The sequence below is a fragment of the Chinchilla lanigera genome, unplaced genomic scaffold (genome assembly GCF_000276665.1).
Source record: "Chinchilla lanigera isolate Chin_1 unplaced genomic scaffold, ChiLan1.0 scaffold00012, whole genome shotgun sequence".
Classification (NCBI taxonomy): Eukaryota; Metazoa; Chordata; class Mammalia; order Rodentia; family Chinchillidae; genus Chinchilla; species Chinchilla lanigera.
This window is the reverse complement of record NW_004955413.1, coordinates 12920442-12934680: the sequence shown is the minus strand read 5'-3', so window position 1 is coordinate 12934680 and position 14239 is coordinate 12920442. Positions and strand designations below refer to the sequence as shown.

Here is a 14239-nt window from a genome sequence, read left to right as displayed (position 1 = left end):
GTATCTGATACCAGCAGTGGATTGTAGAACCTGTTGCTGATTTTGAGTTTGTATTCACAGTAACTATTCCTTTGGTCTGCGTTCAATACCCTGCACCTAGCTTTGATTCATTCCCTTAGCCCACGTGGCTGCATCACTTGCTGGCTGAGCTGAGCACACATGTGGAGGAGAAATCCACGCTCAGCAATCTGGGTGGCTGCAGGTGATCTGTGCAGGGTACTGAGGCAGAGCTGACTGTTCCAGGATTTCTGGCAGGACTTGGTGAACCATTTGTCCCTTCTGTCTTCTTGCTGGTCTAAGAGGATGAGAAAGTCTGGGCCTTAGGACCCTGTTTCCATCAACACTGATGTTTGCCCACCTGAACACCAAAGGTGGCTTACTTGTCTTGAGTTGGAAAGAGTTTGCATTTACAACTGCACATTTATGTGAGGTTTTCAGTACTCACCTCTTTAAGATGACACATTTCGTTTTCTGCTCTGAGAACACTAGGCCCCAACAAGTCATTGTATAAAGAAAAATAAAGTGCTGCAATACAAAAAAAAGGAGAACAATATTGGGAAAGTAATTTAAGAGATAAGGGGCAAGGTGGTATACCAGCTATGGTAAATTGATGGAAATAATGTGTGAAGGACTGAAGTTTGACATACAAGAAAGTAATACTGGAAGCAATGATGCAAATGAGAGATGTTAAAAGGCTCAATCTAAGAGCAGGGTAGAGAAGATGATGAAAAAGAATGAATCTGTGAAATAGTTAGAAAGTTTAAATGACTGTAATTGTCTAATGTCAAGACTAAGATAGTTCCTGGCACATGTTAAGTACTCAGTTTTTTTCTAGAAAAACGGTAGAGAAAGGAATGAAGGAAGACTGCAAGACATCTCAGAGTTTTTAAATGTCAGTGTTTAAGTGGTGGTGTTTCAAACCATACAGAAAGCAGGGCCAGAGGGGAAAGGTGTGAGAGAATGTAACAAGTTAAGCTTAGCACGTGAATGGGAATTTCTGATGAACACCCTTGAGGAAGATCTCTACCATTTACCAGGAACTCAGGAGAGGTGAATCTATTGAACATATCATTTGGAAGCTATGACCATTAAGATGCTCTCTCTTTTTCTTTCATGATCAAACAGGGAAAAAAAGGTGAGGGCATTATACATGGTGCCTGCATGCATCATGGTTCTCCAGAAAAAGAACCAATTTGGGCCGGCTGGCAGACCAGAGGCTCCGGGAAGAGTGGCAGTCTACTGGAAAACCAGGAGAAGCTGGATGTTGCAGATGAATTGCCAGGCAGTCTGCCAGAGAATTCCCTCTTGCTCAGCAAAGGGCAACGTTTTGTTCTATGTAGGCCCTCATTGCTAGGATGAGGAGTATTTGACAAAACATGGGAATACAGTTGCCCAAGGTTACACATAAATTTAACTGTCTTAATGTGTTCTTATCTTACTTCCTTTATACAGATAGATCTTTTATGCAGAATTAAGCACAATAACAAAGTTCATAATGATCATCATATGGTATGAAAGAAAAAATCAGCTATCCTCAGAAAAAGAAGCAAACACACCATTAGAGAAGAATTACAAGTTTAGAGAAGAATTATGAGTGTGAGGGTGTACAGGCATTATCGGCTAGGAGTCATTTTCCTTCACACTCAACCAAAAAACCACAGCATAGATACAATATAATTTTTAGAATTTCTTTATAATAGAAAAGTAGAGGTTTACCCGGAGAGTATCCTTTTCATTAAAAAAAATTAAATCCCAGAAATGGTGGTCCCAGGACACCTACCCTGACCTCTCTACTCTGCCCTGAGGTTGTTCTGTATCCCTCACTCCAACCCTACCAAGCACCAGTGTGCAACTGGCTCCAGACTGAGATGATCAGAGGACTGTGGAGCTGACCCAGTGACAAGCTGCACACTACCACTCCTGGTGAGAGACCCTTCAGATGCAGGTGGGAAAACTGTGCGTGGTCTTTTTTGTGATTGGCTTGAATGATATATGTCAGCACACACAGTTATACAAGTCACAGAAGTGTGGCCTGCAGTTCATGAGCTCTGACTATCTCAGGCAACACAAAGGATTCACCAGCAGATACCAGAATCTGCAGACCCAGTAGACAGATGATTGTCATCTTCATCCTGGTCTTTAGATCAGTCTCCTCTCCCCTTTATCTAGGCTTCCCTACTCAGATTCTGTTGCCTCTGACCACTTCTCTTTTTGGAAGATCCAGCCTTAGACAAATACAGGGAGACTGGGAAGCAATTTTGAAGCCCAAATGAAACTTGGTCCCAGTCAAGGATTCCTCAGAACCCTCAGAATCTGCCTTCAATGCCCTGACCTGAAACTACCTACTTTTGCCATTGTTAGTCAGAAGGGAGGAGCTCTGTTTGAAAACTTTATTTCATGTCACTCCTCAGCCTGAAACCTGTTAGTGGTGCTCCTTTGCCTGCTAGATAAAATCTAACTTCTTTATCATGGTTTTAGTTTCCAGGGCCAGATTGTGTTCAAATCCTGAAATTAGGATTTAGTAGACACATACCCTTGAGAAGTGTCTTTGACCACTCTGCTTGTTTACTCTTCTGGAATGTTAAAAAAAAAGTTGTATTGGACTCTTGCTTGTGCCCCATGTACCATATCAGATTCTGCCTGGCACTTACCATCCATGCCCTCAGTTTATGCCTCTTCCCATCACTTTCAGTCCTGGATGGAATGTCTCACCTCATGCATGAGATCTGGCATCCAGGTGGCTACTGGCAACCCAAGAGTGTGGGGAAGTTCATGTTCATGACATAAAATGTGATGATTGGCAAATAGAGGTAGGAAAGAGCCAGGCAGAGAAATTCTGCTTTCTTCTCTAAACTTCCATGAATTTCTTTCCACAAGATATCATTTCTCCAGAACAGAGCAACCTATGGGAGGACCGGCCAAGAGCTGGTGGTTCTCATGTGCTATGCCTTATTCTGGTCCATCATGGAACAGGGCTCAGCTTGGAAATGTGTCACCCTGCGCAACTTCCCTCCTCCCCTTCTTGCTTCCATTTTCTCACTCCTAATGACTTGGGTTTGCTCCTCACAAGTGAAACATCAATATCTAGCTCTTGTTTTAGACTATTTTCTAGGAGCTTTAGGGGTGGAAGGGAAAAGGACATTCAAAGGGGAAGGAGGGGACCACTGTAACAACTCCTTTTCCTCCACCTGCCCAGGTACCTGGACTACTAGAACTAGTTCTTAAGGGGCCTATCTACCTCACCATTTCTGGAATTGAGGGGATGATGACCAAGGTGGCAACTCAGCCAGGGAGTTTAGAACCCTATTTCTAGACTCAGAAGCCCATTTCCCTTTCCAGTAAGCTAACAATGAGAAAAGATCTTGGCTAACCATTCAAGTGGCAGGTGGGGGAGATATCAGCCTGGGTCTATCTGTTGTACCAGTAGGCCTCTTCCCTAAGACATGGTGCCTTCTATCAGTGTTGTCCTAGCCCAGTCATGTGGCAAGAACTGCCAAGAGATGGCCACAGAGACATGAATCAAGTCTGCTCCCTAAGCTCAAGGAGCCATCTTGGTCTAAGAGCAGGAAGGTCTATCTAGATATGGTATCCATGGAGTAGAGGAGCCCCTACAGATTAAAGTCAGAAAGGCCTTCTAGGGGAAGTAATCCTCAATCCCAGTAAGAGGTTGCATCTAATAATCCCTTAAATGTTGAAATATACTGAGCACCTGAATGAAGAAGGAAGAATATTCCAGGAAGTGAAAACACTGTCAAGTGTCCAGGAGAGTCAGCCGGCAAACTTCCATAATACAAAGAGCAGCAAGGCTGTGGACACCCTGTTGAGGTGTGCAGATAACTCAAGAGTGTGTCTGGAGGGGAAACCAACCAATCAAACTTTACAAGGAGAGGCCTGAGTCAGACTGAAGGGTTCATGGGAGTTCCTGGTGCTCCGAGTTGCAGGATATATATACCTTGATCACGCCCTGTGCTAAACCCTGAGGACTCCAAGGTGCATAAAATACCCTGCCTCTGTTGTGAGGCAGAAAGGTGATGGATTAAAATGCTGAATATGCTCGGTGTGACCAAGAAGTACAGCCAGACCTGAATCTCTGCAGGCTCAAACTTATGCTGGCCCCTGGAGAAGTGCCCCAGCCTTGGATGGGTGGACCTCACCCACTACCCAGACCCCATCCTGCCACCCTGCATGGCTGTTTTAGTCCTTGTTGCTAGGGGCTGCAGCACACCTGCAGTGAGTATCTATGTCCCCTTTATCCAAACTCAAGAGATGAAGAAAGAAAAACAAAAGAGGCGAAGGGGCTAATAGCTAGGCATTGGTTCCAGGTATAGAAGTCTCAGGTGCTGAAAGTCTCTCTCATTCCCATCCGGATTTAGGTCCCTTTGGTGGAGAAGGCCATTTTAGGTTCAATGGGGTCACAACTAGTCTCTGCCCCATGTCCCACCTTGTTCACACACAACTTTCTGGGTTAGACCAGCAGGCCAGACTGTCTGTTGGGATACACAGTAACAAGTCTGGTTGGTGACTCGTCACTTTGTCTGAGCACTGGAGGTGGTGAGGAACCAGGAAAGACTATGGGATACACACAAGATGGCGGCCTACAAGACCATCCCCCCCCACGTGTAGATGTCACAGTCCAGTGGAGGAGGCACTTTATCAGAAATAGTCTGTGTTACTCTAAGTAACAGATGAAGAACTGATGAATGTTATTAATTCATTTTCAATTTTTGTGACATCTATACATGCAAAATGTTTTGTATTTATGCAATATAAATACTAATAAAATAAACATTTCTCTTTTACGTCACCTGAGGAAAAGAATATACTAATACATTTGAAGTCTTAGAGTTCCCTTTCCTTGTTCCCAAAGGTAACCAGTACTGTATCTTGAATTTTGGTTAATCTTGCTGTGCAAGGCTGAGTGTATAGCTCAGCAGCACAGAGCCTGCCTGGCAAGCAAAAGGTCCTGAGTTCTATTCCCAGTACCCCCCCAAAAAATTTTGCCTTCGCTATTTACAACTTTTATCACATATATGTATATGCGTATATATGTATACATTGTTATATACATAATAGTTACTGTATGTATATGCTTATCTACATATACATTTATAAACAATACAGCAATTGGTTTTGCATGGTTTCAACTTTATAACTAATCCAGTTGGAGTTCATTGACCTTATTTAATGTGAAAGTTTAGTCTTAATAAAATCTGGGAAAATGTTTTAGTTAAGAAATACCCAAAATGTATCTTTACATTTCCACTTCACACTGTGAACAATGCAGCAAAATATTTCACTACAATATTTCATTAAGACAATCTCACTACTATTTTTAATAATTAAATTATAGTGACACCAGCCCTTATGTCCTTGACAAAGTCTTCAAGTCAGATACCAAACCTGTCAATGGAATTAAATGGAATCAGTAGGTTTGAAAGAACAAATGTCTTCAACTGACCTTTATGTATACTATTTACAGAGAATTATTGAACTAGAAAAGAGTTCTATCCTTAACAAAACTTTTCTCTTAAAAGTGCTTATTAAATGCTTAGAGAAACACTGAAAAGTTGTTTGGAAAATACATGTACAAATTTTAAAGTGTTGCAGAAACACACTAATTTTTTTTTTTTTTTTTTTGCTTTTCCAAATTTATTATCATCTTGGCTTTTAAATGCTGCTATTTAAAAATAGCCTCCAGAAAATAGGGCTTTTATTGCTGCCATGTTCCCCAAACAATCCTTATTTACCAATTCATAAATGTTCTGAGTGGTCATAAGTAAACAACATGGATGATCATTAGCTCATCCAATGTGCCTCTTACTATTTTTTTCTATTAAATAAGAAATGTTTCTTAATACATACAAATATGATCAACATTTATTACCACATATGTTTGACTTGTAAATTTATCTAATGAAGAATTCTAGTGAAATATTCCTCAAGTATGTATTGTAATTAGACATTATTTATGAAAAGGCCTAAAACCCCTCTTACATGTCTGTTTTGACTTTTTAGATAATGTCTCCCGATGTACCCCAGGCTGGTCTTGAACTCACAATCCTCCTGTCTCAATGCTGAGAATCCAGGCATGCATCATCACACTTGGCTTTTTCCCACAATCTTAGTCAGTAGTGTTGCTGCTGGAAGAAAAAAAAAAAAAAATAGCCTAAGGTTATAACCTGGTGTCTTGGTTACTTGCCTCTTGTTGCTGAGACAAAGTAACCGAAGCCCAAAATTAAGGAAGAAAGGATTTATTTGGTTCACAGTTTGTAGAAGTTTCAGTCCATAATCAGCAGGCTCCAAGGCAGGATGGCATGACACAGGGACAATACCTTAGGGGGCAGAAGACAGCAAAAGCAGCAAGAGCAAAAGGGGTGGGGAAACAAGCCTCTTTTCCTCCCTTATATTGTATGTAGACTACCCACCCTCGGTGGGTATAGCACTCACAATTTCCGTGCGCTCCTCTTGCACAGGCTCAGGATGTTTACAAAGTGAGAACCCTGGCCCCCTGCGGAGTCACAAACTTCTAAACTGAGAAAGTTAACACAATGAACAACATTCTACAGCAGTAAGGGCGTGTCCTCTACACACTAGGATGTAGAACTGCTGAGCTACTCAGTTAAGCTTCTAGACTTCTTATGTTGACACAATGTATCAACCATAACACCTGGGACCCAGGGGAAATTTTCTGTGCACACATTTCCACGTTACAGATGAATTTCCTTTTAATTGTGAGTTCACAGTCAAAAGTTAGAGAAAAATTGGTTTATAATTGATCTGAGATATAAAAAAATAATGACAGGAGAGTATTCAAGTAAAAGAGGCATAGTCGTATGTGGTTATTAGCAGATCCAAGATCAACAAGGCTATGGCATCTTTAGGTGATATAATCCTGGAGGACCTCTGTTGTACACACCCTCCATTGGTGACTGAAATACTTTTATACAATACAGCTGTATCTATCAAAGCAACCATAAAAATTACACTTGCAAAAAGTTCATAAAGCATGTTGAAATGCTTGTTAACAGTATCTACAGAAAAGAAAACCTGGTATACAATAATTACACACTATTGCACAAGTTAAACATTGAAAATCTACTAATGAAAATAGGCATGAGACTACTTTCAGAATTCGTTTTAATGTTCTGGGGTACCAACACAAATTCAGAAATTTTCATTATTTGTCCTTTCTTGTATTTTTAGATACTTTTCAAATTGTGTCCAATGTATATATATTGTGTGCGTTGCTTTTATAAGAGAGAAAAATATTACTTCATTGCAGAAAAGCGGACAGGGAGCATAGAACCAGCTTGCAATCGGGGTTGGGGAGAAGCTGCATAAAATTAAAGAATGCATAAAGTCCTCATTCAAGGACTTAATTTTGTTGATAATGATTATGACACTGAATATTCCCTGCCAAGAGCTGTCCTTGAATGGGGTTGGCATTTGTTTCTTTGAGCTCTGAGCATAGCATTGAGAATTGGTAGAGAAGAGACAAAGAATGTGTTCACCTATTGCTCAAAGTCTGTTCTGCATAATTCAACTCTCCTAACCTCTCTCATTTGTGATAGAATTTGGAGATGGTTTCATGATATTTCTCTATGACTCACTGCTTAAAGTAGCTGGAGAATACAGCACAGGAACAATTAATAACAAAAACTCCCATGTACATCCTTAAGATTTTATCAGTTATTTTCTAAACTAAGACTCACAAGTGATCTTCTGGTACGAGCTTTCCTGTTTGTGGTTTGTGGTTGATACAATGGATTCATAGACAAAAAGAGTTTGTGATAAGCAGCAAAGGGGCAGGGTTATCATTCAGTTAGCCTGCTCCCAATTCAGTGGATGGCTTTTGCTTATTATTTTGTTCTTTTATTACACTATTGTCATATTTGTCATATTTGTTTTCTCTGATGTGGATAACTCAAACTTTATTTGCAAGTATGTGACTCTCTTAAGACTTAGCTGTATCAAACCAGGTAAGTGCTGTTGCTCTCCCTGGCTCAACTGCTCCAGGCCATAGGCTCCTACCATGTATAGCCTGTTCTGCGGGCAAGAGTACTTAGAGAAGCCAAAGCATTCAAACCTTCTTCTCCTCCTCTTCAGACCATGGGAGAGGCATACCTGCCCTGCTTGGGAAATGAGACTGCAGGAGCACTTTGTCTAAACTGCCTGCCTCAGCTGGTGAGAAGCCCCTTGTATCTGGGCCACACAAAAAGCCAAGTATCACATAGGGCTTTGAAAGCCACACAAATCAATTGTGGCTGAATTAATCAAAGCGCAGATTGATTGCAGTGATTTGAATTTTTTACAGAAGACCCAACAGATCCTGACTGCTGAATGGTGAGAAGAGGACAGGCCCTGAGCTCTCCATGGCAGTGCCTGGGCCACACCTTCTGAGTGCTGCTACCTTAGGGACTAAGCTTCCAACAGGTGCATTCTAGAATCATCCCACACATGGTTAAAACTGCAAAGGAGAAAAGCAAAGGTCATATGTCAATGTCCTTGCAATAGCTGGGAGTCATTCCTCAGAGGTAGGGTGACCTAACGTTGGAGTGTGCTTTGGATAGACCTAGTTTATATCCATTTGTCAGGAATAACTATAATTAACATGATTTCTTTTACTCACAAGAGTGTCTAGCTTTGCATAATTAGTTATATAACTCTCCACATAAAGGAAAAATAGGATATCATTGCCAAAGAGTGAATAAGGGACACTGAGCAGATGCAAATAGCTTCTGGTACAATGACTATTAGAAGGGGTCAAGACAAAATATTTTGGTTCCAGTTTTTCAGGGCAAAAGATAAGAATCAGGGTCTAGACCCTTTAGCAGTCTGTTGGTTTGGGCATCAACATGAAAATAACATTTTACTGTCATGAAGAATTATTATGACTGTGACCCAATGCTTCTATTCCTTGCAGCTAAACCCCTAAATAGTAAGGTGTACTCTTTCACTACTGTTTTTTTTTTCATCGTAATTGCTACTCTCCTGCTTTGCAAAATCGAACCCAGCATCCAGTCACCCAGCTGGACAGTCAGAGCGATTCTAGACCCAATATTCCCCAAAATATGTGTAGGCTGCTTGCTGTATCCCTACCTGCTGATTAATAGTAAGCAAATTAAATGGAGCCTTTTGATTCTGATTTCTTCTCAGAGGCTGGTCTACAAGCATGGGGTCAACTTAAAGGAAGTGGGGTTTTGTATAATACTTTCTCCTTTCATTAGTGTGCTTAAATTGGTTTCTTGTAAACTCGCTTGCTACCTAAATGTACTAGCACTTTTGTTATCTAATTAACTTTCTTATCAGAATTCCAACAAAAAAAATAACAAGAAATGTAATAATGATATGGTGTCCTGCCCCCTCAAAACAGATTTTCTTTCATGCTTTATCTCCTGGTACTGTTCTGGCTTGTTTAATTAAAATATCAGAAATTATTACACTCAAATTATTTCTTGATCTAGCACTCAAATTCTCCTGAAAAAACTGCTTCCTCTGCCTCAGTATTTAAACCTTTATTAGTGTGAGGCAGGTGAGTTTCCACACAGATAGAACTGGATTCATGTAATTCAATATAATTTTAGAGGACGAGCCTAATTTAGTCTCTAAATAATTAAACAAACAAATCAGATTTGGCTACCCTAATTTTCAAATACACATGCCTCTCCTGTGCTTCTGCACCATCCAAATGAATGACATTAATGTGTAAAAAACCTTCAGAAATTTTAGCATGGAGATGTGAAATTCAAAGCACCAGTCTCACTTATTTTGTCATTAGAGGAATGGGGATAAAAAACCACCAAGTCCAAACTATTAATGTAAGCTGTATTCAAGGAAGGTGGTCATGTCTGTTACAGACTTTACAATAACTGATGAGAACATAGCCTTGAAGCCCAGTATTGAGAAGGAGAAAACAATAAAGTATAGTGATTATCTTTTGCCGCCATATTCTATGACAAAAATTCAGGCTGGGATCTGCTTGCTGCTGGTGGAGCTATGTGAGAGATTCACTTTCTTTGAAGTCGTCTGCAACATGATTCCCTTTTGCACTGTGAAGCTTGGCTATAGTAATTACCAAGCAGCCATTCTGAATTTGTGCTTTATTGGAACTTCAATACTTACCCCTGTGTTTGTGGGATGGCTTGCTGATGTCTACCTAGGAAGAAACAAGCTGGTGTGTGTTGGTTTATTTCTACATTTCCTAGGTGAGTTTCCTGCTGACTAGATTGTTTTGTAACTTAATTGAGTAGATTTCTGTTAGAATTTTTAGATTATGTTATTCCCATTCCTGTTCTTAGCATAAAATGTTATAAATACAGTAAGAATATTATTTCATTCCATATTTTATCTAGGATGTTAATATGTGTGTGCATGTGTCTGTTAAGGATGCTTTGATATCTATATCATTGCATGTATTATATTTTACAGTGATTATTTCTTGATGCCTATGCTTTTGTTTTTCCCCCAAACCAAACTTGTGACACATTCTATGTGCAACATGAAATTCATTTGCTTCACAATTAAGATAGAATGTGCTAAAAAGGTTTTTAAAGTTCATGCAGAATAACTAGGAAATATTTTTTATCAAAACCTGGTCTTCTAATTAGTCACATAGCAATTAAGGTGCCATATAGACAAGACTTCTATATTTTTAAACTGTGATTGCATGTTTTTAAAAATTAGTGAATTCAGACACTACACTGCTTCTCTACCCAGAGAAAAATAAATATAACTGAAAAGTTTGGGAGGAAAATGATTGTGCAAAATGTTGGGGAAAAATCAAGATAGTCTGATAAGGGATAGAGAGGAAGTTGAATTAATAATCTAGAAATTTAAGCTGAAACATTCAAGTTATTTATCACAGATGAGAAGTCACTGAAGGTGTATGATGAAATAACATCCACAAAATGGTTTTCTTCTACAAACAAAATGAAAACCCACTGTAAGAGGCTAAATAGAGACCAGACAAGCCTCAGGAGGATAGTCTAAGTAATAAAGAAGTACCAACTCAGGAGAGAACATGGAAAAATATAAAAGGCTGGCAACTAAATAAAGGCATAAATACAATGGCAGAGCCAAAGTTACCTCTAGGGTTCTGAGCAGAGGATCTTGGGAAGGTAGTATGCTGTTCACTTGGGGTGAGAAATGGAGCTTAAGTGTATGCCGGTAGGGAGGCAGGTGAGAAAGAGGTGGACAGATGTGGGGTGATCTCCATAGCACAAGATTTCAGGCAGTAGTAAATTAGAAAACTGATAAGCCTATGATTCACACTGTTTAAGTTTGTGAAATAAACTGAATTGCTGAGCTGGGTGTGGTGGTGCATGCCTTTAATCCTAGCAGTCAGGAGTCTGAAGCAGGAGGATTGCTGAGTGTTTAAGGGCAGTCTGGGACAGACATTGAGTTCAAGGCCAGCCTGAACTACACAGTGAGACTCTGTCTTAAGGAAAAACAGAGTTGTCGCATGGCAAATATTCATTCAACATTCAGCAGGTGTTTCTTTTTTTAGCAGCATATGCTTGCAGTGCATAATATTTACATTCCTTGTGTGGAATTGGTACATCACATAACACATCTTAATTCCTTCTTTTCTATCCATTTTCCCTTCTCTCCCACCTCTTTGTCCACCTCTTGATCCCCTTCCCTTTTAAGAAAGTTCTATCTCCCTATGTCTCATTAACTATGCTTTATTTTGTTCTTTATTCATTGATTTCACTCTGCCAGGCTTTGCTCTGAGGTCTTGGTATGCAACCCATGAAACAATAGTTTGTTCCTGCTGAATTTGACTTTCAGATGACAGGAGAGAGAAAATAAATGAGTAAATAGATATTATGCCAGGTGGTAATAAGCATTATGATGAAAAATAGAGCTAGGTAAGGGAATAGAATGGAATGGACAGTGACAAGATTGCTGTTTTCTATCAGGGAATGCTTTCTGATAAGGACGCATTTGAGCAAAGACATGAATAATTTATTCTCCCTGACTTGGTAACAGGCCACACCAGTAACATTAGCTAACTTCTTATTTAACATCATAATTCCTATCAATCTACATTCCAGGTTGGATCACCAGACCAGGGCAGAAATCTTAACTTTGGAACTTGGCAAAACAAAAACTGAAGTCAACTTTATACCCATTCATTTCAGTAATACAAGTTACTGCTTTATATCCCGCTCACAGCTGTTATCAAATTCTAACTTGCCACTGAACTTCAGAGGTTCTGTCTGATTTGTGTCTTCTATCTGAATTATTATAAACTCAGCTCAAAAGTGCAAATTTCTTCTTCTGGACCATGAGCTATGTTCTGGGCTGTCAGACTGCCTGTGTTCTGCCTGTGGTTGGACAACTGTCAGATTGCCTGTGGTCCATTATTCTACCGACAACATTAACTTTCTATGAAAAGAAATCTATATATTGACCTTGTTATCTAAAACATAAAACTCGTTTATTGATTTAGTATGCAAGAACCTTTAAACCCATAACATATTGCCTTTCCAGACTTCTGAGTATGTAACTCCACCTCGATGAACTTCTCCTCAGTACTTCCCTCCTTTTCTAATCTTATGCCATATTTTTTCTGCCTGAAATTGTCACCTTCCCTTGTCTTTTCAACCTATATCCAAGATTTAAAAAGTCCTGCCATCCTTTCAAGACCATGTAGTGTTTGCTGCTAGCTTTCCTGTGTGTAACCACATGGTGATCACACCTATGTGATCGCATTTACCATTTTAATATAATTGTCCATCATGACCGACTTCTGTGATAGATTCATTGTTCCTGGAGAAGAAGAACCAGCGTCCCACCACATGATGTGGGATATGACATAACATGATACCTTATAGACAGCTCCCAAATACAGGCACGCTAATTATGTAGGACACAAGCACAAAACAAAGAGACTTTATCCTATATGTCAGAGGTTTGTGTTTTTATTATTACATCAATTTTACCACAGGTGTAAAATTTTAACCTAACAAAATCAATACGTTATGACATTTTCTCAAAAGATAGAAGCAAAGTGCCTTCCTTAATTATGCAAAGGAACCACACTAACTAAAATGTTGTGTCCTTAAATGGTTGCTGCACAAATTAATTTCTCTGACAATTCTGTTTGCATAACTCTTTGCCTTGCCAGGCCTCACATCACACTTTTGGATTGAATAGTAAAGGGCAAATGGTTAATTCCACCTTTACTGGTCAGTCCTCAAGGTAAATCAGTTGCTGGCACATGTATATTTCTCACATTATAAAAGCTACTGCAGAAAAGAGTAACTATTAGACCTCATTTTTATCTAGAAGGAACTTATAGTCTATTGGAGAAGACTAACCCCATAAAACAACTGTCATTGGGAAGCTGAGGCAGGAGGATGGTTGGAGGTTTGAGACCAGCCTGGCTACAAAGTGAGCTCAAGGCCAGCTTGAACTGCATAGAGAGACCCTGTCTCAAAAAGACCAAAAAAGAAAAAATTCATTTCAAAGGATATTGATGTCAAGTTAATAAATTAAAAGACAAAGCCAACATAGAGAAGACCTTTTTTTACTAATCAAATTGACAAATCAAAAACAATTGATCATAACATCATGAAAGCCATCTCATACACTGATAGTAGGAGATTAAATTGCTACATTTTTGAGGAGTATTCATCAGTCACTAAAAAAGACATACAATTATGAATATCTCTAAACAAGAGCTTAGGCTAAGGAAATAATCAAACATGTGGGCAAAATTAATGTGTTGGAATATTTTTGCAATATTCATTCACAGTAATTGAAGAGGGACTTTAAAACAAATAACAGAATCCTGCATCATCATGAGAAATCATGTTGAAAAGAATAGAATGGGAGTATTAAAAACTGTTCTTATTAGTTGGTTATGTTGAAAATACTAACAGGGTAATCTCTTTCTGTTATTTAAATAAAGTCTATCTGTAACAGTATAATTAATGGTGAAGTTTATTTCAGGATCATGACATTATATGCATTTTTATTACTTAGTATGCTTTTCTATATTTTTATAATTTTTGGTAGTATTATTACCTTTATAATAGTTGGGGAAAAGGCTATTTCAAAACTTTTTGATGGTTTGACCTTTGGAGGGTAGAAAGGCCAAGAGGAGGGAGATTATATCTCAGGTGCTCTGTCACATTGGGAAAATCACTTAACCTCACTGAATGTTTATTTATTTTTTGGACAAATTAGAATAAAAAAAGTCTATCCTTTGACATTGCAAAGTTCTTCCAAG

General features: G+C 39.1%; 1 protein-coding gene across 1 annotated transcript in view; it reads left to right on the top strand.

The window, feature by feature from the left end:
- The first annotated feature begins 9844 nt into the window (after positions 1-9844).
- The window catches only part of Slc15a5 (solute carrier family 15, member 5), a 92644-nt gene continuing 88249 nt past the window's right edge, over positions 9845-14239 (top strand). Inside the window, exon 1 of the mRNA XM_005379024.1 lies at positions 9845-10205. Within this exon, the coding sequence (XP_005379081.1) occupies positions 9845-10205 (361 nt within the window). The remainder of the gene's footprint in view (positions 10206-14239) is intronic.